Source organism: Elephas maximus, chromosome 20, assembly GCF_024166365.1.
Source record: "Elephas maximus indicus isolate mEleMax1 chromosome 20, mEleMax1 primary haplotype, whole genome shotgun sequence".
In the NCBI taxonomy this organism is placed as follows: Eukaryota; Metazoa; Chordata; class Mammalia; order Proboscidea; family Elephantidae; genus Elephas; species Elephas maximus.
In genome coordinates this window covers 57,909,588-57,935,430 of record NC_064838.1, presented here as the reverse complement: position 1 = coordinate 57,935,430, position 25,843 = coordinate 57,909,588, and the positions used below count along the sequence as shown (strand labels likewise).

At 42.1% G+C, this 25,843-nt stretch overlaps 1 protein-coding gene across 11 annotated transcripts in view; it reads right to left on the bottom strand.

Moving 5' to 3' along the window:
• The window catches only part of CACNA1D (calcium voltage-gated channel subunit alpha1 D), a 386,495-nt gene that overhangs the window by 120,011 nt on the left and 240,641 nt on the right, over positions 1-25,843 (bottom strand). For 7 of the 11 annotated variants that reach the window (XM_049862928.1, XM_049862930.1, XM_049862931.1 and 4 more), the window contains one exon: positions 22,891-22,994. In XM_049862928.1, the coding sequence (XP_049718885.1) occupies positions 22,891-22,994 (104 nt within the window). Of the gene's footprint in view, positions 1-22,217; positions 22,322-22,890; positions 22,995-25,843 lie in introns of all 11 variants that reach the window. The other 4 variants (XM_049862927.1, XM_049862933.1, XM_049862937.1 and 1 more) reach the window with 1 other exon arrangement.

The window sequence follows — 25,843 nt, the reverse complement described above, 5'->3', positions numbered from 1 at the left end:
CTGCATTGGGAAGCAGCAAGTTTCTGGAAGGGATGCACATAAGAACCTTTGGTGGAAACGAGTGGAGTGCAGCTCCGGCAGGGAAGCTGGAGCCCAGATATGCTAAGGGTCTTTTCAGTCTGTATGGACCATGTCCCACAGCATCCCCTCTGGACCACTCAGGATAGCACCTGGCAACACACTGCCCTGCGTCATATTCAACCATTGCTGTAGCTCTGGCCTCCCTGCTGCCTCTGGCTCAAAGGAAAAGCAGCAAACCTGACTGACAGGACTACCCCCTTCCTCATTTGCTGTTCCCTCCCCTGGGCAGCAGTCTGGCACCCTCTCTCACACCTTGCAGCCAAGAGGCTTAGGTGGTATCAACACTCAAGAAGCATCAGGGTTGAGAGGGTCAGAAGAAATGCTGTGAAGGGGTTCTGAGTACAGAGCAATGGGGGTGGTCATTCCCACACTATGCTCACACAGCCCCAGTGAAGGCCTTTACATGGGAAGGATTCATAGAACAGAACAAGCTGTAGCCTCTGAAACAAGCACAGCCTGAGCCTGCTGTCTACCTTGAGCAGTCCTTCACCCATGACTGCACCAGCCCCAGGTCCCTCCCATAACCAACAGCAGCTTCGGCAAACTCTGAGCCTGCATAGCTAGGGGCACAGGCTTTGTTTCCTGCTGGACAGCCTGAGTCTATGCCAGCTCCCTTCTTCTGCGATAACAGAAATAAACCTCTTATTTGGATTTTTATTTAGAGTCCTCAGAGCATTTTTATATCCATTGTCTAGACAGGACAAGTATTTTCACACCCATTTCACAAAGGCCAAAATTAAGACTCGACAAAATAAAGTTACCAGCCCCAGGCCATACGCCCAATAAATGATACCACTGGGCTATGAGCCAGGCTCCAAACCAATGGTTCTTTCCAATGGACTAAGGAGACGTGTAGCCAGGATCAGGGAGGGAGGAGAGAGACAGAAAGTACTCACTTACCACCCCCTTCTGATTTTCCTGCATAGCACACACCCAGGAGGAGAAAAGGGGTGACAGCATCCTTTCTGCTCGTTTTCCCACCTGCTACAATTTTTTTACCCCTCACTCCTCTCAGGAGGCAACACTCCAGGGAAAGGAGCCCAGCCTGGACCAGCCAGCCCCTTCCTGACAAGCCCTTCATGGAGACACCCAGGGCCTGGGCAATGCCCCATACTCTGCAGAGAGCCCCCAAACCCTGACGCTCCCCAGAATTTACAGGTCCTGATATCCTGAGCTCTGGGAGCCCTGAGTCAGCCAGCACTACTGGGTATAGAGCACTCATCACACACAAATGGAAGAGCAGATCAAACGTGACCACCAGATATGCAGACAGATGACCCACAGTTTGCCCTGGAATGCTTTATTTCTCAAATGCCCCTTAAAATAAATGGGCCACTGGAAATGTCCTGATTTAGAGACAGGGCTTTTCTTGGGTTGTAATGTAATCACTGGCTTTGTGCTGGTTTTACCTCAACCACAATAAACCAGTAATTGCCAAAGGATGTTCTCTCTGCATAAGGCAAATAGGCTTGGGGGGTGGGGCGGGGGTGGGGATGAGGAGCCTTGGGACGGCAGCACTCCATCATTAAGTTCTACTCTTTCGCAGACACGTTTGTGAAGGGGAAGAAGAAAGCTAACCTGAAACAGTGTTCTTCAGTGGCAGTGGCGGGGATGCCAAAGAGTGAATGGGAACCACTTGCTGGCAAAGAGGACAAGAGAAAAGGGAGTGTCCTTGCTTTAAACAGTAAATATGTTAAGGAAAAAGTTAAGCACCCACATTTTAATCATTAAACCACATTATAACAATTCTTTGGCAACTCATTACTAAAAGAAACCCCATGGTAAATCCTTTTACAAAGGGGTTCAGTGCCTCCTAATCCTTCTCTTTGCTAAGGTTTTGGTGAATTATGATATTTACTCAAAGCGATTCTCCCCTCTTCATGTCCTTGACTGCTTTTGTTGACATGAAAATCTGTAAAGATACTTTGAATAGAAAAGTTTCCACCTTTTGGGGAGACAACCATATTCAAAGTAGGTGTTTCCTAGCCTTTACTGACTAGGCTGAGTTATCTGCCAAGAACGGAATGCAGGACTAAGCAGCCGAGCATGTCTATATAGACTGCACCTAAGGAACTGTTTACTTGGCGAACTGACCCTGGACACGGGGAACGGGGATGGGGATGGAGTGGGCAAATGCATGATCTGGTTGGTCTTCTCCTCTCTCTCCTGCTTCTTTTCTGACCACCTCCTCCTTGAACTCAGCACTCCAGCCATCCCCAAGATCACTCATTTTCTCCAAGGCACAGACTCTCTTTCTGCTCTAGGTCACTGCACAAGGTATTCCCTAAGTAACCCTCAACCACGCTTCCAGTTACCATCTTGCTCCACTGGGTCAGCACACAAGGACATTTGTTGAAGTTCTAATAGTTTCCTGAACTAGAGTCCCACTTTTGTAGCACGTATTTCAGAGCCCTGGAATTGGTTATTTATTATCCTCTTGTACATATTAGACTGTAAACTCTGTGAGAGAGCAGCTATGTCTGTCTTCTTTTTTTATACGGAGTCCTTATTACAAACTCTGACCCATAGTAGTTACTTGATAAAAATCAGTTAAATGAATGAATGAGTACACTTTCATAGGATTTTATAATAATGGTCATGTCAAAGACACAGAAATGTGGGTTCTGCATTGGATGTATCTGGATGCAAATGCCCATGTAACTTTCTATCACCTAAACTGTACCCATTGTGCCATTAAAAGCAAAACAAAAACAAAAAACACTGGAGTCCTAGAAGAGTGGGATGCAGACCTCAAATTCTCTAAAAAGACCAGACTTAATGGTCTGACTGAGACTAGAGTGATGCCGGAGGTCATGGTCCCCAGACCTTCTATTAGCCCAAGACTGGAACCATTCCCAAAGCCAAGTCTCAGACAGGGATTGGACCGGACTATAAGACATAAAATGATACTGGTGAGGCGTGAGCTTCTTGGGTCAAGTAGACACATGAGAGGCTATGTGAGCAGCTCCTGTCTGCAGGCAAGATGAGAAAGCAGAGGGGGACAGGAGCTGGTTGAACTGACACCGGGAATACAGGGTGGAGAGGAGGAGTGCATAGTCTCATTAGGGGGAGAGCAGCTAGGAGTACATAGCAAGGTGTACATAAGTTTGTGTATGAGAGACTGACTTGATTTGTAAACTTTCACTTAAAGCACAATTAAAAAAAAAAAAACACAGGAGTCCTATACAGGCTTAAAAAAATTAAACACAGAAATAAAGTATCTCAGGTATCTCAGAATGAGATGTACTTTCCCTCAACTACATTTTCTTACTTGAGGAGAGAAGAGCTTCTCTCTTTGAAGGGTTAGTTTCCATGGCTACCAAAGACATTCCAATGCCTCTTGCAGAAAATTTCCTCCAATAGTAAGAATCCAGACAGGTTGCATGCTAAAAGTTACAGAGTTCTTGTTTCAATCCTTTTTTTTAAAAAAAAAAACACATTTTAAGAGGTATCCTTCAAAAACATGTGCTCTCTTGCCTGATATCACTTTCTCTGAATGAAACAGATCACTCAATCAAATAAGCCAAATCACCATCATCACGCCTTTTCATGGCAGGCTTCAAATATTGTCTGCTACTTAAAAAGTCCACGCCTTGCTAGACATCTCAGATTTCAGCTTTTAGAGGAAAATAAGGAAAATGTGTACCAGCAGTCTGACTTGGGAGGTCTGCAGAGCCATTAAATATAAACACGTTTGAAGGCAGAGCAACCCCAGGACACGTCCTACTTATGCACCAACACAGCTTTCTGTGTTAAGGGCCTGGCAAAAGTGCCTGAAATGAACTGACAGATGAATCTGCCTGTCCAAAGAGCTGCTGGCATGTTCGGGATGTAGATCAGCAGTGTGGGCCCATGGGAAAAGCTGGAACTGAGCTCACCTGCTGGAGTGTCCCCAAAGCAATACCTTTAGGAGTTTCAGCCAACATCCTGCTTATGGACCACATGAAATGCAAACTACCTGGTAAGAGGCACTCAGGAAGGATGGAGTCCTTGCTCTCAGTAAGAGTTCCTCCCCAAAGGATAGGATAGGTGGGAAGTGGCCTCTCTGAGCTACGAGACTCAGTTAAGAAAGGTCACGGGGACAGGGGACCTAACATCATGTTACAGGGAGAGGCTCAGGGATTCAGAGAGAGCCACCTTCCAGCAACAGGGTCCAGAAGGGCCTATTGACTTAGGATTGGAATTGTTCACAAGTAGCCTTGCAAGGAAAAAGAAATCAAATTCTCTGAAGCCTCCATGTTCTTCTCTTCCTCTTTGCTTTGGGTAATTAATTTCGGGAAGAAAAAGAAACTGACAAAGCATGAACAGAGCAGCTTGAGATGTATCAGCGCAGATTCAGTCTGGGTGGATGGCATCCCACAGAGCCTGGGGGTTCCCGCTCACCAGACACAGAAAGGGCTTCCAACTGATGAGAAAAGCAGCATGGTCTCCAGAGACAGACAGATCTAGATTTAACTCCTTGTTTTACTACTTACTAGCCATGTGAGTTTGAGAAAATTGATAAATCTTTCTGAGCCTTGCTCTCCTCGTCTGTAAAACCGAGGCAAAGGACACTTCACTAATGTAGTAGAGAAGACTGAATGAACTAATCCATATAGAGCACCTAGTCCAGTGCCTGGCATATATCCTAGCTGCTGTATTAACAATTATAAGTGATAAAGAAAAATACACACAATGCATTCCACGGACTTGACAATCAAATTCATAGATCTCTCCTCATCTGAGAGGCACTGGTCCACAACTACCTTCCTATCTACTCCTTCACTGCCATGTCCACCACCATACCCTAGACCAAACTCCCATCACCTCACACCTGACCCTTCCACAGGGCTCTCCTCACTCCACTCTACCCTGTGAGGCATCAGCTTTATCTTCTAGGCCCAGCTCTCATCAATCACCTTATTTCTCAAACACCTTAAACTGCTCCCCACAACTTAAATTAAAAACCCCTGTTTCTCTCACTGGGCATTCCCAACTAAAGCCCCGCTTTCTCTCCCACTGCTTACCAGCAGGACGCTCGCTAGTTCCTGATGACCATGGTGCACCAGGCCCTGCTTTCCCCACAACTTGCTGGTATCGGGAATATCCTCTCCTTTCTACCATCCTTACAAATCCTGTCCATCCTTCAATGCCCAATCTGAGTTTGGCTTTCTCAAGAGAGCCCTCTCTGACTTGCCAAATCTCCAAAGTACAGATCTGATGCTAAAATACACTTGACAAAGCTAAGGAGGGAGAGGGCGCAGGTGTCAGAATTTACACAGGGCCCTGGAGTTCTTCATATGGCATGGCTCAGTAGGCCTGTTCATAAGAAACAGTTGATAATTACAGGACAGGTGGGCCTCTGGGGGCAGCACACCTTGGAGCACATGGTATACCATCACCCAATGAGTTCTAAGCCTCAGGTGCAGCAAACAATTCCTGACTCAAAAGCAAAAAAGCCCCGAACACTTGGAGGTTCTGAAGATGCCAACAGAAAAACCCGGATTCATTTTAAAGCAGAGTTTCAAGAGAATGTTCTAGTTCTGAGCTGATTAACATTTTATCCCTGAAACCAAGCCAAGCTCTTATGACAATCAGACTTTAAGACGTAAGATTAATTCTTCAAGTGCCACTTTAGGTCCTGGAAAGATGTGGGGCCCTGGAGTAAACTGCCAGCAAGTGAATGTTCAGACTGCAAGTCAGAAGCCTTTTCAGACTCGCAGAAACTCTCACCTAGAAGATGACTACAACCAGCCTAATGTTGGGCACACCTCACGTTTGAAAAGGTCTCTTCAGTTTACGAGGTAAGTCCCTTTCCACTGATCTCTCTCCTTGGCTCCTAGGGAGGAAAAATACACAGCAGATGAGACTCTCCAATTTTAGGGACAAGAAAACCTTAGCTAGTATGCATGAAGCCAGAACCAGAGTCAGGATTTCTGACCTCTCAATTTGTATTCTTTCTACCACAACATGTAACAAATCAATAACCACAGCAACTAGCAATTCCCTTGGCCAAAACAGCCATCTCAGGCTGGGACAACACACAGAGATCACGGCCACAAGCACTGCCATAACCCTTGGCTGCCCAGGTGGTGAGGATACACCTGCTGAAATAATCAACACCTCAGACTGTCTCTGTGGAGACTGAAACTTCTGGCATCCTCACACATCTCAAGTTGGGTAAGCTTAGACCACAGCTGCCGGACAACAGCACTTCAGACCAAGTGAGCTGGCACATCTGTTAGCCAAGGGCCCTCCCTTATGAGCAAACTTCACTACACCAAGCCTCTCCTCTCTTCACTAATGCCTTTGGGTCGCTGTCCAAAGTGTGTCACATGCCCAGCCCCGCATCTCCCATCACCTAGTACACCATCATCCCCACATTACCATGAACTTTCTTGCCATTGACTGGGCCTTCCCCTCAAGCTTTCCCTCACTTTTCAATCCTTCCCTGAGTCCTCTGGAATTGTTGCTCCACAGACATCAATTTCTCTTTTACCCACAATCTCCTCAAAGGGACCCCACAGTCTCCCTGCTGTAACTGAAACCTAGGTTATCCCAGCGCTCATTGCTTTGCTTCCCTTGTAGTCCTTTCAGACCCCACCTACCTCAGGTTCTCAACATAGAGTTGATGATCTCCTTGCTTCTCTGTTTCTCCACATCAAGACCAAAATCCCCTCGTCCTGCTATAAAAATCAAACAAACAATAATCTTGGTTCCATCTCAAGTTCTACCATCATCCTGGGGGACTCCAATATCTCTCGGGTGACCCTACCAACTCCTGGCTTCTCAATTCCTTAATGTGTTAATCTCCAATGACCATCTCTTCCCTGCCACCTCAGCCACCCAATCCCACTGTCACATCCTAAATTTTATCACTCCAAATCATGAATTCAAGCTTTCTGCTCTGAGCACACCTCCTCTCATTCCAGCTGACCTTTTTGCTTACTCCCACTATAAATATTTTTATCGCCTGAGATTGCCAGTGTATTGATCCCTCTTTTTTCTCCCAATCTATCAGGCCTCTACTTTCTTCCTTATCCACCTTAGATTTCATGATCCATCATCTCAGTGATGCTCTAAACGCCCTTTCATCTTTTACAATATACAGCTAGCAAAACCTCAGTTTGGAAGAGCTCAAATATTCCCCTTTGCCATGCCTGAACAAGAGCAGCCAGGCATAGCTATAGAAAAGTCACACGGTGGGACTGACTGACATCACTATGAGTTTGGGATTTTAAGGTCAACTTCACTGAGATACAAGACATGAACAATAAAATGCACAAAATTTAAATATATAGTTGGATTGATATTGACATCCATGTAAAAAACACCTCAATCAAGATACAGAATATTTCTATCACCCCCTGAAAGTTTTCTCATTACTCTTCCCAGTCACCCCCTTTTCCAACCCAGAAAGCCAATGATCTGATTTCTATCACTATAGATTAGTTTTGCCTGTTCCAGAACTTCATATAAATAGAATTTCACCATACATTTTCTTTTGTGTTTGGCTTCTTTCCCTCAGCAAAAGGTTTTTCAGCTGTATGTTTGAGCTGATAATGTTGTATCAATACTTCATTCCTTTTTACTGCTGAATAGTATTCCAATATCTGAATATACTGTAATTTGTTTACCTATACCAGACATTTGGGTTTTTCCAGTTTGGAGCTATTATAAATAAAGCTCTATGAATGTCCATGTATAATTCTTTTTGTGAACACACGTTTTCGTTTCTCTTGGGTAAACAGATAGCTAGGAAAGGAACTACTGGGATTATATGATAAGTATATGTTTAACTTTATGAGAAACTTCCAAACTATTTTCCAAAGTGATTACACCACTTTATATTTCTACAGGTTATTTTAGTTTTTTATACCCTTGTCAAAACTTGACACTGTCAGTTTTCATTTTAACTATTCTACTGCACATGTATCAGAAACCCTGGTGGCGTAGTGGTTAAGTGTTAATGGCTGCTAACCAAAATATCAGCAGTTCGAATCCACCAGGCGCTCCTTAGAAACTCTATGGGGCAGTTCTACTCGGTCCTATAGGTCGCTATAAGTAGGAATCGACTCGACAGCAATGGATTTGGTTTTTGGTTTGGTTTACTGCATGTGTAGCGGTATCTCACTGTGGTCTTAACTTGCGTTTCTCTGATGACTAAAAACATCTTTACATGTAATTATTGGCTATTTATATATATTGCTTTGTGAAGTATCTGTTTGGGCCTTTTGCCAGTTTTAAATTGGGCTGTTTGTCTTATTATATTTAGTTTTAAGAGTTCTTTTTATATCCTGGATACAAGAAATATATCAGATATACGTATTGTGCATATTTTCTCCCAGAACATGGCTTCCCCTTTCCGTTTCTTATGGTGTTCTTTTGAAGAGCAAAAATCTTTTCAGAAAATATATTTTTAGCTTTTGAATTAGATCTATGATCAATTTCAAGTTAACGTTTCTGTCTACAATGACCTAAGAGTCAAGGGTCCCCCCTCCAAATATCCAGTTGTTCTAGCACTGTTTTGCTGAAAAGATTATCCTTTCTCCATTGAATTATTTTAGCACTCTTGTTGAAAAGCAATTGACCATATATGTATCTTTATGCCAAAACCACACTGTATTTACTGTAGCTTTACAGTAAGTCTCAAAATCCAGCTATATGAGTCTTCCAACTTTGTTCTTGTCAAGACTGTTTTGACTATTATAGGTCCTTTACAATGACATGGAGCCCTGGTGGCACAGTGGTTAAGAACTCGGCTGCTAACCAAAAGGTTAGCAGTTTGAATTCACCAGGCACTGCTTGGAAACTCTATGGGGCAGTTCTACTCCATCCTAAAGGGTTGCTAGGAGTCGAAATTGACTTGAAGGCAATGGGTTTGGTTTTGACTTCTGGTTACAATTACATACAAATTTTAGTGTTAGTGTGTCGGTTTCTTAAAAAAAAAAAAATGCCTGTTGATATTTCTTAATAGGATAGCACTGAATACATACAATTTGAGAAAAATGGATATCTTAACAATATTGTCTTTCAACCCATGAGCATGGTATATCTTCATTTATTTATATCATTTTTAATTTTACTCATCAGTGTTCTGTGGTTTTCAGTGTAGAGATCTAACATATCTTTTCTCAGATTTCTTATAATATATATTATATTATATTATGTTTTTTATGCTTCTGTATATCATATTTTTAAAAGTTTCATTTTCCAAATGCAACTTTTGTACTGAATAAAATTGATTTTTGTATTCTGACCCTGTATCATGTGATCTTGCTAAATTCTCTTATTAACTCAAGTAAGTTTTTGCTTGATTCATTGGGATTTTCTACGTAAGCAATCATGTCTGTGAATAGGAACAGTTTTTTACTTCTTTCCTCACAATCTTTAAGCCTTTTATATTCTTTTCTTGCCTTAATGCACTAGCCAATACCTTCAGTATAATGGTGAATAAGAGGGTGAGAACAGAATGCTTACCTTGATCCCAATCATAGGGGGAAAGCACGCAGTCTTTCACCACTAAGTACAATGTCGGCTGTAGTTTTTCTGTAGACGGCCTCTTTTAGATTAAGGAAATTCCCTTATAGTCCTAGTCTGCTAGGAGTTCTTATCATGAATGATTAGAGAATACTGTCCATTTTTCTTTTTTTTGCATTTATTGAGATATAATTTTTTTCCTTTTTTCTGTTAATATGATAAATTACTCTCTCTGATTTTCAATGGTGAACTAACCTTGTATTTCCTATATAAACTCCACTTGGTCATGAGGTTTTTTTTTTTCCATATTGCTACATTTGCTAATGCTTAATCGAAAGTTTTTGTGAATATCAATAAAGGATATTGTTCTGTAATTTCTTTGTTAGGTACTGATATCAAGATTATCCTAGCCTCATAAAATGAGTTGGGGAGTATTCCTTCCTCCTCTAGCTGAAAAAGTTTTTCTAGGAATGGTATTCTTTCTTTCTAAAATGTTTGATGGAATTTGCTTTTTATCCCATCTAGGCTTCTAGTTTTCTCTGAAGTTTGTGATTTTGAATTCCATTTAAAAGGTAGATACAGGGCTCTTCAGATTTTTATTTCTTTTTTATTAAGCTCAAACAACATGTATTTTTAAAGAACTTGCCCGTTTCTCCTTTGTTATTGAATTTATTGTCATCAATTGTTTATTCTATTCTCTTATTATCATTTTACTGTCTATAACAGCTGTAGTAATGGCCTCTCATTTCTAATATTGATATTTGGAATCTGCCTTTTTTATGATTAGTCTTGCTAAAGGTTTGTCAATCAAGCTTTTAAAAAAATAATTCTTGGTTTTGTTAACTTTATTACTTCTCTCTTTTTTATTGATTTCTGCTCTCTATTATTTTTCTGCTTATGGAAACATAAATGATTGGTTTTAAACCCTTTTTCTTTTCTAGTAGAGGTGTTTAAAGCTATAAATTGTCCTCTAAGCACTACTTTAGAGAAAGCATGCAAATTCTAAGATTTTATATTTTCATTATCATTCAGTTTAAAATATTTTCTAATTTTTTATTAGAATTTCTTTGGAGTATAGGTTAGCCAAAAAAAACCATTGCCATTGAGTCAGTTCCATCTCATAATGACCCTACAGAACACAGCAGAACTCCCCATGGGGTTTCGAAGGCTGCAATCATTATGGAAACACACTGCTACATCTTTCTCCCATGGAGTGGCTGGTGAGTTTGAGCTGCTGACCTTTGGTTTGCAGGTGAGCATTTGACCACTGTGCCACCAGGGCTCCTTGAATTATAGGTTAGCAATGTATTATTTAATTTTCAAAATATTCGGAAGATTATGTAAATAACTTACTGTACATGGATCAAGATGCAGTTATTCGAACAGAACAAGGGGATACCACATGGTTTAAAGTTAGAAAAGGTGTGCTTCAGGGTTGTATCCTTTCACCATACTTATTCAATCTGTATGCTGAACAAATAATACGAGAAGCTGGACTATACAAAGAAGAATGGGACATCAGGATTAGAGGAAGACTCATTAACAACTTGAGACATGCAAATGACACAACCTGGCTTGCTGAAAGTGAAGAGGACTTGAAGCACTTACCAATGACGATTAAAGACCACAGCCTTCAGTATGGATTATACCTCAACATAAAGAAAACAAAAATCCACATAACTGGACCAATAAGTAACATCATAATAAATGGAGAAAAGACTGAGGTTGTCAAGGACTTCATTTTACTTGGATCCAAAACCAACACCCATGAAAGCAGCAGTCAAGAATTCAAAAGACCCGTTGCACTGGGCAAATCTGCTGCAAAAGACCTCTTTAAAGAGTTGAAAAGCAAAGATGTTATCTTGAGGACTAAGGTACACCTGACCCAAGCCATGGTGTTTTCAATCACCTCATATGCACGCAAAAGCTGGACAATGAACAAGGAAGACCAAAGAAGAACTGACACCTTTGGATTGTGGTGTTGGCAAAGAATATCAAATATACCTTTGACTGCTAAAAGAACAAACAAATCTGTCTTGAAAGAAATACAGCCAGAATGCTCCTTAGAAGCAGGGATAGCGAAGCTTCATCTTATGTACTTTGGATGTTATTTGGAGGGACCAGTCCCTAGAGAAGGGCATCATGCTTGGTAAAGTACAGAGTCAGTGAAAAAGAGGAAGACCTTCAATGAGATAGACTGACACAGTGGCTGCAACAATGGGTTCAAGCATAGCAACAATTCTGAGGATGGTGCAACACCGGGCAGTGTTTGGTTCTGTTGTGCATAGGGTTGCTGTGAGTCAGAACTGACTCAATTGCACCTAACAACAACAACAACAACATTCCACTTGGTGTTTTTCGTTTTTTGTTTTTCCTTAGCCTGAAGAACTTCGTTTGACATTTTTTGTAGTACAGATTTGGTGGTGACAAATTCAAATCTTTTGTTTATCTGAAGATTTATTTCACTTCAATTTTTGAAGAATATTTTCACTGAATACAGAATTCTAGATTTTTTTTTTCTTTCAGCCCTTTAAAGATGCCATTCCATTGTCTTTTAGCTTGCACTGTTTCTGAAAATAAGTCAGTGGACACTCTTATTATTTTCCCCAGAATGTAATGTCTTTTCTCTTCTGATTTATTTTTAAAAATTCTCTTTATCTTTGTTTTAAAACAATTTTAATTCAATGTGCCTATATGTGGTTTTCTTTGTGTTTACACTGCTTGGGATTTGTTGAACTTCTCAGATGTGTGAATTTACAGTTTTCATAAAATTTGCAACATTTTCAGCTACAATTTCCTGAATATTTTCTTCCCCAATATCTCTTTCTTCTCCTTCTGGAACTCCAATTTCATGTATAACAGACTGTTTATTATTGTCCTAGAGATCACTGAATCTTCACTGACCTTTTTCTTTCTTCAATGTCTAATCTGTTTTTATTCAGCTATTGTATTGTTTCTATTTCTCTACTGAGATTTACCATCTGTTCTTTTATTATGTCCATCTTTTCCTGTAAGTCTATAAACAGGTTTATAACAGTAATTTCCAAGTCTGATGGCAACAACTCTGTCATATCTTGATTTGTTTCCATTGACTCTTTCCCTTTGATTATGAACCATGTTTTCTCACTTCTTTTCATATCTTGTAATTTTTGATCACGTGGGGGAAACATCTCGTAAAGTCTGAATTTTGGTGTCTTCTTTTAAAGGGTGTTGAATTTTGTTCTGGCATGTGTTTCATTTATTGGCCATTTGACCTGATTCTTTTGAAGCTTGTCTTTAAGCTTTGTTGGGGCAGGTACAGAGTAGCTCTTATTTTTGGGCTAGAGTAGCCCCTAAGGCCTGGTTTTCCTGAGGTCCCAACTGAATGCCCAACATATTCATCAAGGTCAATTCACTCCAACTGGTCAGATCCCTTAAGTCCCCCAGCTGTAAGACCCTCTGGCGGCTCACAGACTTCTAGTAGCTGTTCTCTACTAGGTCTCATCTAAGTCTTACCTGGCACCTAAGCAGCTTAGTGTATGGTCAAAGACGTAAGAGGTCTCCTTTACATACTTCTGGAGTCCCTTCTCTGCACACCTTTCTCCAGTACTCCATCTTGGAATTTTTCTGTCCCAGCAGCCTTGAACTCTGCTTTTTGCCTCCTCAGCAGAGAGACCACCATGCACGCCTGGGCTCTGCCTCCCGTGCCACAATTTTAAAAGTGTCTCCAGGCAGAAAACCAGGACAACTGTGGGGTTTACCTCATGTGTTCCCCTCCTCTTAAGGATCCGAGTCCTGTGCTGCCTATTCCCATCTTCTGAAAAGTCATTTCGTATATTTTGTCCAGTTTTTTTTATGTGAAAGGTCCAGTCTGGCAATGTTACTATGTTGTGGCTGGAAGCAGGTTACAATAATGTTAAATTGGTCTCTGTAAATCCAGTCTTGTTATCTGTCCAGAGTGATTTCTGTATGTAGATTTTCCAAGGTTTTATTAAGAAAATTTTGAACATTCATAAAAGTAGGAAGAATTATACAGTGAATGCCCATATTCTTATCACCTAGACCCCACAACTGACATCCGCTATATATTCTTTATCACATATCTATACATTCCTCTATCCACCCACCAATTTGTGGATGCATTTCAAGGTAAGTAAGTTATAGACATACTACACAAAATAATTTTTGAAGCATTTTAAGGTAAGCTGTAGACATTACTACACAAAATAATTTTTATGAAACACAAATTTAAATCATATCATCTTCTGCTTAAAATTCATTAGTGGCGCCCCTTGTTGTTGTCAGGTGCTGTTGAGTCAATTTTGACTCACCGCAACCTCGTGTGACAGAGTAGAACTGCCCTCATACAATTTTCATAGGCTATAATCTTCATGGCAGCAGACTGCCAGATGTTTCTCCTGTGGAGCAGCTAGGTAGCTTTTAACCACCAACCTGTGGTCAACAGTCCAGCACTTAACTGTTGTGCCATTGGGGCTCCTTTGGTTTCCCTTACCTTTCAACTAATGACCAAAATCTAAAACATGGTCTAAAAGCCCTGTGATCTGGACTCTGCTGACCCCTCTGCACCCTCCTCTCCCAGCTCCTTATGTTCCTACCACACTGGCTTTACTCCTCTAATGTCTTCTAACCCAAACCCAAACTCAAACCCACTGCTGCCAATTCTGACTCATAGCAACCACATAGGGTTTTCAACATTGTAGACCTCTACGGAAGCAGACTGCCGAATCTTTCTCCCATGGAGCCACTAGTGGATTTCGAACCCTTACCTTTCAGTTAGCAGGTGATAGCTTTAACCACTGCACCATGGGGCTCCTGTATTCTTTCCTATTTCAGCGTTTTTGCCTAAGTTTTTCTTTTGACTGGGATGCTCTTCCTCAGTCCCTTCTCCTAGCTTGCCTGGATATAATGGCTGTTCAGTCATTCTTCACATTTTCTAGGACGCCTCCCCTCACCCCTAGGCATCAGTTGTGCCTGCTAAACACTCTCACCACACCATGTACCTTTCTTTCAAAGCATTTATAAAAGTTTGTAATCATAGCCTTTGTCTCCCCCCATTAGATACAAGCTTTGTGAAGACAGGAATGCTGTCTGTTTTGTCTCATCACTGCATCCCCAGTGCCTAGTAACATGCTTGGCAAATACTTCTACTACTGTGTAGGCACTCAAAGATATTCATTAAATGTATGGTCAATCTTTTTTAAGAAGTCTAAGGGAGATTTAAAAAGCATCTACCTGAGTTTTACCAGTGTTCTATACTGAACCCAATTAGGTAGTGCAGAAGTATTTCAGTGTCAGCCCTGCCTACTGCTCCCAAGCCAAGCACAGATGCCCTGTCCCAGAGAGTCAGGAACAAATCATTTGCAAAGCCTCCCAAAGACAGAGAATCCACAGTTCCCAGTTCTCTTCTACAGAGGCAATCTAAATTCTCATAATACTGTGGCCCTATGTCTTCATTCTATTCTCAGACACAGAGTTTTCTTTTGTTTTCAGAGAAAACACCTTAAAAAAAGGTATCTTGGAAGGTTTTAAGCAAGAAGTGCCCAACAAGTCACTCTGTGGCTCCTCCCTGTGCTCCCTACCTCGCACACAGGCAATAATGACTGCTCCTTTGTGCTCTGGGGCCTGTGAGCACTGCCTTACATGGGGAGGAGGATATTTATACCTTGGGTACACATGTGAAGAAATAATAAAATGAAAATCCAGGGAAGGAACAACTGCTGAACTTAAAGGAGAGTTTCCTTTGCTGTAGACACACTGGCCTTTGCACACTAAGCTGCCCTGCTTTACCAAGATTTCATCTCTGGAAGTGGTTTCACAGGCTGTAAAGGAATACCACACAAGGCTGACAGCAGCATCTTAGAGGAAGTTGTCAATTTGTTTCTCAAAAGAAGTTAAATTATTAAGTTCATAAACATCTTTCTCATTGTAGAAGTGATGGCAATTGTTAATGCCACCAATTGAAATTGGCAACACAGGAAAATTATGGCTTTAATTTTGACCACTGAGGTGCCAGCAGCTTTACAGAGAGGCGGGTCTGTACACGGAGGCACTGCAATGAATTCTCTCCCCGCAGGATTCGGGATCAACAGACTCATCAGCCTGCCCTGCAACACTGATGCCCTCAACCACCTCTCCCCTTCTCCTAACCTGCACATCGGCAAACCAGAGCACGGGTGGAGGACGGACTGCTGACAGAGCAGTCTACTTAGTACATGGCTCTCCATTAGCAAGATAGGCACCCAGGAGGGCACATGTGGCCAGAGGTGCCTTCTGGGTCCTCAGCAGTCTTTGCTATGCTCTATAAAAAAGAACTTGGTCAGGAACAGATGATAGCCACAGCTGACAAGTGAGAGAGCAATACTGAATCATTGCTAGTGCCTGGCTGCTGGCCACTGCTGTTGCCAGGGAAACAGACGTCAGTTTGATGGAAACAAGGATCAGCGGAAAACTTTCACTCACCTCGTTTCCACTGATCCCGACAGCCATTTCTATGGAAACAGTAGCTGGGAGCCAGCGGCTGAGAGGTTATCACTCACTTGTTAATGTCAGGTGTGGCTACCAGCCTATGCACTTCAGGTACCATAGTACCAACTGCACCAGGATCCAGCTGCCAGCTACCCCCGACAGCCTTTTAACTCTGCAACAAGAAAGTTCAGTGTTTAAAAGTATATATAAATGTTTAGCTTGGTTGTTTATTAGTAAAAGGAAATTTAACATTCTTTCATTTAAAGCCAGATTGGGGTTTAATTTCTTGCTCTACTAAAGCCAAACCATGCGACATTACTCAAGTATCCTAGGTTCTCTCCAGCACCCTGACCTCACTATTCAACTCCATTCACATTACTCCAAACTTCGGGAAAATGGACACCCAATTGTGTGAACATATCTTTCATGTATTAGCCTAGTCAGATCAAAGACCCCAACCCATAGTCAGATCAAAGACAGACCCTGCTAAATGTGAGGAAATGCTTTGCTACAAGTGATCATTAAGTATGTCTTTGACATTCTAGTAGTTTGATCATCCCTAACTACACAACGGAAAATATTTTCTTTTTAACCATAATAACTATCTACAAAAAGCCCTCCACTGTCCTTTGGTTTTTAGACTAGACTTCTATGTGCCTTCTTAGCCTTTTGCTAAAAATTCTCTGTTGGCCAAGATGTGGAATTAGCTCCTTAGCTCAGTACAATTTTATTCTGTGATATTACCCAAAAAAAAAAAAAAAAAAAACCAGATTCTGGGATATAGTGGTAACAAATAACACTGGATATCCTATGATCACAACAATATCCCTTTCAATTCTGTAAGCAATTCAACTACCCTTCTAAGATGCAGATATGCTAGTGGTATAAGAGAAAATTCTGTTGTTCATTTTCTATCTGCAGATGCTGGTAAGGTGTTCAATGAGAGAGAAATCTAATCCCAGTCATGAATAATTTCTAAGAATTCCTATTCCCAGAGGGTATGTCTCCACTTAGAAAATATCCACAAGAAATACAACCATCTACCTGTTGTATTTTGCCCACTGGGCCAACATTCAAGGAGAGGAAATCACAGACAACCTCTGATTTACAACAGCTCATTACAGTGTGGATTCAGATGGACCAGGATGCAAACCACGATGCCCCAAACCTGATTCCATTCTTTGAAATTCCAATAAAGTACAGGGACATAAGTCTCGCCACCACCATGACCACCTTCCCTCTCCCCACTCTCTACGCCAGAATTCCCAAAAGTTTTATAAAAGCAGCCACGCCTATGTCTTTGTCTAGGCCCTGGTTTTGATGTACGCAGGGTGGGGTGCCAACAGTGAGATTCAGAAAGCTGAACCTGTGTGAAAACGGGCTTGCTCTTCTATAATGCTTCACCTCATCCATGTTCCTTCAAAACCTCTAAGATTAACAGGCCTCTAATAAGATAAAATCGGATTCACGATTTAAAAAGGTATCTGTGACCTGACCAATCTGGAACTTACTAGGACAGAGAGAATACAAATTCATCTGGAGCTGAATGATTCTGAACTTACAGACATTGGCTGGATTTACTTTCCATTTTCTATCACAAAAGCTGGCTTACTAAGAACATATCTTCTAACAACACACAAGGCCTGCTTCAAAGATTTTTTCACAACATTTTGGCAAAACCAAACCTTTGGATTTATAGGATAATTACAGATTATTTTAATCTATTCTTTAAAGCAGGCCCAGAGGTGATTTGTATAGTAATATACTTTAGAAATCATTGGCTTGTGTAGATAGAGATACATATACAATTGATATATGTACACATATATATGTAATAACACACTTTAAAATAGTAAAAAAAATATCTTTTGTTGTTATTGTTGTTGTTAGCACTTCCAGCACTGTATCCATAAAAACAAAACTGTAGAATATTTCTGCAATATCTCTTACTTTCCACTAATTCAGGTATACCTTGGTCAATTATTATTAATTAGTTTAAAAGGATAAATTGGTTAGATTTTGTTTTCTTGCATCAAATCCCATTTTATATACTCTTTCTTAAGAACAGTGACAATGCATTCTACATTCTTCAGCTTAGTGGATCCTCATACAACTCCAGGGATTGGTACTATAATAGCTCCATTTCACAGATGAAAAAAGTAAGGTTCAAAGAGATAATTAATTTGCCCCAAATCTTACAACTGGTAAGAAGTACAGCAAGGATTCAAGTCATGGTTGTCCAGCTCTAAAGCCAATGTGCTTAACCACTGTGTTACAGGATGCCATTCTCCTCTGTTTGTACAAAAAGCACTGTCAAATATAACTTCAGTAACAGCGACTTAGATCTGCATAATACATCGTAGCTGACAAAGAACTTCATGGCCCCCACAGCACAGAGTGCACTATCAATGTGTGTACAAATCCGGTTTCTCTCGGTCACTTCCTGAGAAATTCAGAAGATGCTACACTACATGTCAGCATTTCCAAACAGCCCCCTCAGCTGTTCCCACTTCACCCAGGGAGGGCAGTGAGGGAGGTCTATGGATTTAGGATAAGAATATGTTGAAAGGATGTGTTAAAACAGTAAAAACCCTTTATATATTTTTCAAAGCACTTCCATACTCAGTAGCAGATCTGAAGTGAACCACCCTGAGAGGGAGATTACATGGCAGACTTATTCCTGTTTTAAGAACAAGGAAACTGAGGTTCAGGGTGATTACATAGGCGAAGTCCTAGAGTTAATGCGTGACACTGGCAGAACCCGAACTCAGGTCTTTAGGGGCCTTTCCAATATACCAGACCCTTACTCAAGGGTCTGAAGCACATCTAGGGAACCCAGGGAGTCCTCTATTTCAGGAGATCGGAGATCACTGCTGCTGGAAGCAGCAGGCACAGATCCAACCAGCCCACCTCCTTCGAGGGCCTTCTTACCCCTGGGAGTCCAGCTGTGATGCTAAAATAATGAACCAACATGTCTTCTTATTATGTCTGTTTACTGAGAAACCCTCGAAAGGCATAAGGAGGTAAAGGAACAACATTAAAAGAGAAAAAAAGCCCACATGAAAAGATGAGACATAATGTAAACTGTAGCCTTAAAGGAGACATTCTTTCTGATTTCCAGACATAATGGGCCCATCTACTCCATGATAACTTAATGTAAAACTGCAGCTTTAGTTACAGACATGCTCAGCTCCTCCCACAGAACACTTCACTGTCACCAGAGAGAAAAATGTTCATCTGTGTTCATGCTCGACTGCTCAGGGTATACAGATCATAAATTTCATACTCACCTTGAGAAAAAAGGCTGTGTTATATAATCAAAAATTTTTCTAAAGCATCAATCTCACAAAGTTTTAAAAATGTATAAACACCAAGTCAAATGTGCAGGCTAAAGTCGATCCAAGACCACAATAGGATGGCATGGCCATACGGAAAAGGAAGGGTCCAAAAAGCATAAACAAATATTTCCAAATGGTTAACGGATTTAAGGACATGCAGCATCATCTAAAGTTTCTTCATTAGAATGTGAAAACATGGTCTTGGTTTCCATTTCTAAACTGTGAGCCTTTTGAATCAGTGCTTGTGGGATTACGTTTGTGTTGGTCTGATGGTCCCTAAGGGGTTATGAAACTTAAGTCGTTATCCTTTTAACATTTATGCCCTTCTGTTTTTGCAACACCTCTACTGTTCCCTGAAAAAAATGGGGAAAAATCTTAAGATTTATTTTTTTTTTATTTTATTTAATCTGCCTTAACAAGAAAACAAATACAAATGACCTGTCTTTTGATTTTTTGTTGCTTTGGGGGAAGGGAAGAGTGCAGGACCAAGAAGGAAGGGAATCGTCAGGGAAGGCAGAAGCCTGCCAGCCCCTTATCAGTTTCCCCTGGCAGGTGCCTCCTCATCTTTCAAGATCCCACAGACCTGCAGCTTTCACCACCCCCTGGTCCGCACCTCCACTCCTGCACCTGCCATGGCACAATGCTCAAACAACAGTTTCTCCCACCAGACAAAGAATGCCTGAGCACAAGATCTAAGGTCTGCATCTTAGCCATTTTGGCATCCCTGGCCTCTGGCCCAGAGCCGGGCACTCAGTATGAACTCAGGAAATGTTGGCCATATAAATGAACACGGTTGAGAGGCTCTGCTCTGCAGACGTGGTTTTTACTTTACACAAAACCCCTCTCAGCATTTCCTACCGAAATGGACTCACCGGTGGAGAAGAGTCTGTGTGCAGCTCTTAGAGCAGGGGCACAGCATCAGCCAACTGTCAAAATGCCTGGGAAGCCTCGTGTTTTAGTTTAGAAATCCATGGGACATTTGCATTCCCTTTCACAAGGGAATCTAGATTTGTTTCGATACTAAAAATAATGCTTTAAAATTACTTATTAATTAAGTTTGTTTCCCCTAAAAGGTATGTCATTAAACTGGTTGTTCCATGAGGTTGCATGCCCTTTTTCATCCTCCAGCTTTGGGGACCCCCACAGGGTTGCATACTCAGCCCCCACCATTCTCATGAAGAGCCACTACTCCTATCTTTCTTTTTTAAAGGACCACATGATCTGGCCCCTACCTCTTCATCGTGCCAGGGCGGTGGCTCCTGTGCAAGAAAGCTAAAAGATAAGGCATGTCACTGGCGCTGTTTAAATAAGTGGTTTCCATGGCCTCCGTCAGTTTAGTTGGGTTTAGGGGACAGGAGATGCCAAGGAATTCAAAACAGAATTGCTGTTAACCTTGTACGGGCAGTTCCTGTGGCAAAATCAAACACAATGTTGTTTCTCCATGGATAAATTCTACCCAACACTAACCTAAGGCCACGGAGTTTCATGAGGAGGAAGGCACTTTTGACATTTTAAGTAAAGGACATGCAGCCTGGGGAGCCGGCTATCTGAAGAAGGCAGCACTGGCAAGAGGTGAGGTGAGCTGCCACACAACTAGCTCAGCCTCAGCCCTGCTGCCCCCTCACTGGGGCAGGGGCTTCATATGGTATAACACCAACCACATCAAGGAGAATGCAAAATGTGTTCTCCCCTGAAAACAGGCAGGGCAGATTTGAGGGGAGATTAAGAAAGGAAGCAGAGATGGATTACTAGCTCTGCTTTTGGCCCCAGAAAAGGCAGCATTTCAGAAAAATGAGATAAAGGTCTCTCCATTGACTCACTTAGCACACATAAAAACATCACTTCCCTGAGATACAAACTCAAGGAGAGTAAGATAAAGTAAGTGAGGAGTAGACAAACTCATTTGGAATCAAGTCCATCAACAGGTATTTCCTGAGGATGTCTGGGCTCAGTGCAGTGACAGAGGCTCCTCTGGTGGAGAGGGTTACCTCCTGAGCCTGCAGCTGCTCCCCCATCCCTGGCAATGGTTCCTTCTCTTGGGTACTTTCCTTCCTGGGGTGTCTAAGGGATGAGGAGAATGCAGGGCTGCCCTAAAGGACACTGGGATGGCACCTCCAACCACAGACAGTGCAAAGCCCTGCAGCACAGGGTGTCTCCTTCCTGGGACAGTCTTCACTGAACCCACTTTGTGGAGGGTCAAGCCACAGAGATGAGGTGCTCCAAAATACCATCGATGAGATTCCAAAAATGGGGACTGACTGACGAGAACTATGATAAGGTCATAGGAAATGTATGCTAAAAAGCTCGCCGTCATCTTGCATTGAAGACAGATTCTAAGTTAAGATTCAAACTGAATTAGAGGGAAAATTGTTGATGACGATAGCACCTACCAAACTAATAAATGATCCTAATCTGAAGGATGTAAGATTTTGAAATTTTTCAGTATTGGTTTATTTCTCCTTCACAATAAAATCTGTAACACCACTGGAAATATTTTTGATACTTTACAAAGGGCTTAACAGGGCCAGGCTATATATGAAGGGAAAGGAAATCACCAAAGACAAAAGGGCTCCTCCTACGGAAGGCCAAGGTAGGGCATCACTTGTGAGCCACCTCCGCGTATCCACATGCGAACACGGCCAGCATCAGGGGAGCACTTCCATTTTATTAACAGTGTTTGGGAGCATCGGAAACATATAATCTCACAGACAGATACAGGCAGAAAGAGTCACATTTCAATCCCAAAGCGACACACTGAGGGGACATCGGAGCCCAAACGCATGCAGGAAAGCCACCAGGGTGCAGCCGCGAGACACGCAGAGCCGCCTCCCATGTGGCTGCGGGGGGATGTGCAACACGGATCCAGCTGCTTACCCACTAAGGACACCAAGAACCAGGTTAAGGACGAAAAATGAGCCCAGGATGATCAGACTAACAAAATATACCCATGGCCATTCCCATCCTATTGCATCATTTACCTGTAAAACGTAAGGAGATCAGTCATCAGTTATCCATTTACTAAAGAGCAGAGCCCCAGTTGCAGCTGCCAGACCACTCAGAGCTTTGGCTGAAGGTTAGTGCTCCTGGGACAGGGACTGAGCCTAGGTCGTTCCATTTTGTTCTTCAGACAAAGAAGGTTCTGCTGCTGAAATCTGGCCTACCAAAAGTCAGGCCGGACCAACTCATTTAGCTACTGATTTGTACCAATTAATCTGCATTATATTTGGATCCAGACCAATAGAGCAATTATAAATGTATCTCATTTTAGGACAGACAAAAGGGCAAGCAATGGGAAGTATTTAAATCCCATGCAACAAAGCTGATTAATTTCTGGTCAATAAGCTAGTTCTATAGCTTTCTCTCATGAAGGCTGGTGAGGTTCCAGGAAACAGCTTGATTTGGGAAGCCTTAGCAGAAGAGAAAGCATCTCGGAGGACAGACATAGCATTTGGCACCCGCCCGGCGGCCCCCATCTAGCAGAAAGCCTGTGTGGTCTTGGCAACGGTCCTTAGGACTCTGCTTTTGAGATGAAAGAGGTGTAGCTTACCCGCTCAATACACCAAGTACAAGATTTAGTACGAAAAATGACCCAAAGATGACGAGACTGACAAAATACACCCAGGGCAATTCAAATCCCATAGCATCATTCATCTGTAAGAAATAAGATGGTCTCATAGGAGCGGGTTAATAAGAGAATCTAATAAAGAGAGAGAGGTTCACATTAGAGACAGCATTCTATACATTTAATTAAACATTTACTTAGATTCAAATCAGAGACAAAAGCAGCCAAATCAGAGACAACAGTAGCCAATGGACATTCATTACACACTCCCCACACCCACACACACGCACACACACCCACGTACAAGCCCACACACAAGCCAAATAACAGCAGATTTGGGCCACAGGTCACAAACAGGCTGGGATCTTGCTCTCTCTAATGGGAAACTGCCTTGATAAGTGATTTTCAGAAAAGATCATGGCAGAGGGAGAAAACTATAGTGCTGAGCTGGAACCTACTTTCCATTCTGCCCAAGTTGTTAGTACTTTCTTTGCTTTTAAAATTTGTGATGGTGGAAAAGCCTTAATTATAGAGGCAAACTGGCAACATTTGACTCTATAAATTCTTTTCTTTAAAAAAACTCCTAAAACAATGACCTTCAACCTGAAGCCAACCATCCAAGGAAACCTAGCTCCCTGAAATCTGTATTATGTGCAATCAGTGAGTGCAAGCAAAGCTAAATTAACATAAAAAAAGAAACATTTTCAGAGGTCAACTAGCTGACACATATTCAGGGGTGCTTCTGGAAATGGGATTTTTCCTAAGTCTACCAGGAAGGACTCAGGAAAAGGAAAGAAGTCCTTATCCCCTACACCTAACTTTGACTGAGCTGACTCAACCTGGGAGAGCTGGCTCCCACAGTGGGCCGACTGGATCACAGGTGACAGAGGGACTGGCCAGAGGAACCCAGTGCCCTTACTGCTGAGACAGCTCAAGCAGCACAGTCAGACCTGGCCTCCCTGATAGGCCCTCCCAGGAGAGGTTAGCAGTGAGCAGCTTTCATGCTGGAGCCAACAGGGGCTTTAAGGCTCACAGCTGGGTGGAAGTTTCCAGCAACAGAGTCAGTGCTGAACTGGGCAAACCCCTCTCCTAGGAGGGAGGTGTTAACAGCCAGTCAGATGACAGAATGGATGACCCCAGGCCTGACTCTCCCAAAACGCCCAGAATCTTCAGCCAACAAGAACCACGTACAGTCTGGGCCATCTTGACCCCCGCCTTGCAGGTGCAAGCCCTCAGGCCTTTCCAAAGCCCTGCCTTAAGCATATGCTTTCCTGCACAGTATCTGGCTGCAGGGTTTCACCTTATAGAATAAGCTTGTGGATTTCACTAGTGATGTTTGCCGCACGCAGCAGCCAAGCAGGAAAAGAGAACCTAAAAAAAAAAAATTATCTAACATCTGTTGCTGAAGTCTAGGGAGAGGGCATTAAATCCCTTATGAAACACCTGTTTGGTCACATGAAAATTGATGTGCTTAATAGAACTCATATCAGTCTGCACATCTTACACTGGCAATTAGAGTAATGAATGAGCCAGGGCCGTGGCTGCAATTGTTGATCTAATTAAGTTGGATAAACTAATTTGAGCAGGAAGGCAGAGGCTAATTCTTCCAAGCAACTACACCACTAAACTTATTTAAAAACCCATGTGTGGAGAGGAAGCAGGCAGCCCGGTGTAGCGGCCAGAACCCAGCCAGGAGCTGCACGGAGAACTCTACAGATCTGTCTTCTTTTCTGCTAGAAGATGAGTGCAGGCTGAGGAAGGGTGCATCCAGGGCTCCCACCCTGAAATCTCACTGCTCTACAACTCTGGGAAGGTCGGCTGGCTAAGCCATCTGTTGGCCTCACTCTCCTGGAGAGTAGTTGTAGTAGAAGCTGTCTGTGCCACTTGAGAGAAAATTTTATTTAAAAAAAAAAAAAAAGTTTTTAATTTCTTAGGAGTAGGTGTTCAGCAGATACACATTCAAAAATCAGAAGTATCACCTGGAATGACCGGTGGGGGCCGGGGAGGCTAAACTAAGCCAACAGGAGACTCTCAGCCGCTATGCCAGAAGGTGGGGAAGAGAAACACAACTCAAGCTTTAAGGGCCAGTCTTTCTCCCAACTAAACCTTCTCAGCCCGGTTTCTTTTCAGAGTCTAGTCTTTCTTAGAGTTTACCACACATATAGGGAAAAGTCAGTACTGGCAAACCGTTACAAAATATTCCCACAGGAAAACAGGAACTCTGCTTGGGATCTTGCCTGCATGGTTTTTAGTGGAGAAATCAGCACGAGCTGAAGCATTTCAGTTTAGACTAATTTTTTAAATATTTATATCAAAGCCATCATGTGGTGATACCTAGTGCTCAGGAAATCATATTCTACTTAGCTTCCATTTTTTCTCACTTTAAAGGCTGGATTGCACATTCTTGTCTCAAAGACCAACCTACGTTTTTTGTTTTTTTCTAATTGTTGATACACTACAGGAAAATGGGTATACTGGTTGTAGTTCCTCTGAGCAGAGAATAATAGAAAGGCACAAAAGGCTGATTAACTGTAGAGGAATTCCCCAGGTGCCGTGAGTGAAGCAGATTGCCAGTTTGACCATGAGTATGTCCTATCAGAGTTCACTGAGAAAAGAGACTAGTGCTCAAGAGGCCAGAAGTGATCTGCATGAATAGCTCTCTCCTGAAACCAACCATATTTTAATTTCCTACATTTAAAAACATTTCCTCTGTGTTGAAAGGAAAAAAAAAAAGTTATATCACCTAGTCTAATTCTACATCCTGCAGACATGAAAATGAAAGCCCCAAGAGGTCTGGTGACCTATGCAAGGTCACACAACCAGCCCTATCCAGCCTTCATGCTCTTCCTTTGCACCCAATGGCCTCTGTGGACACCAAATATGTGAGACAAATGACAGTTCAATTATTTTAACAAAACTCGCTTTATCAAAGAGCACT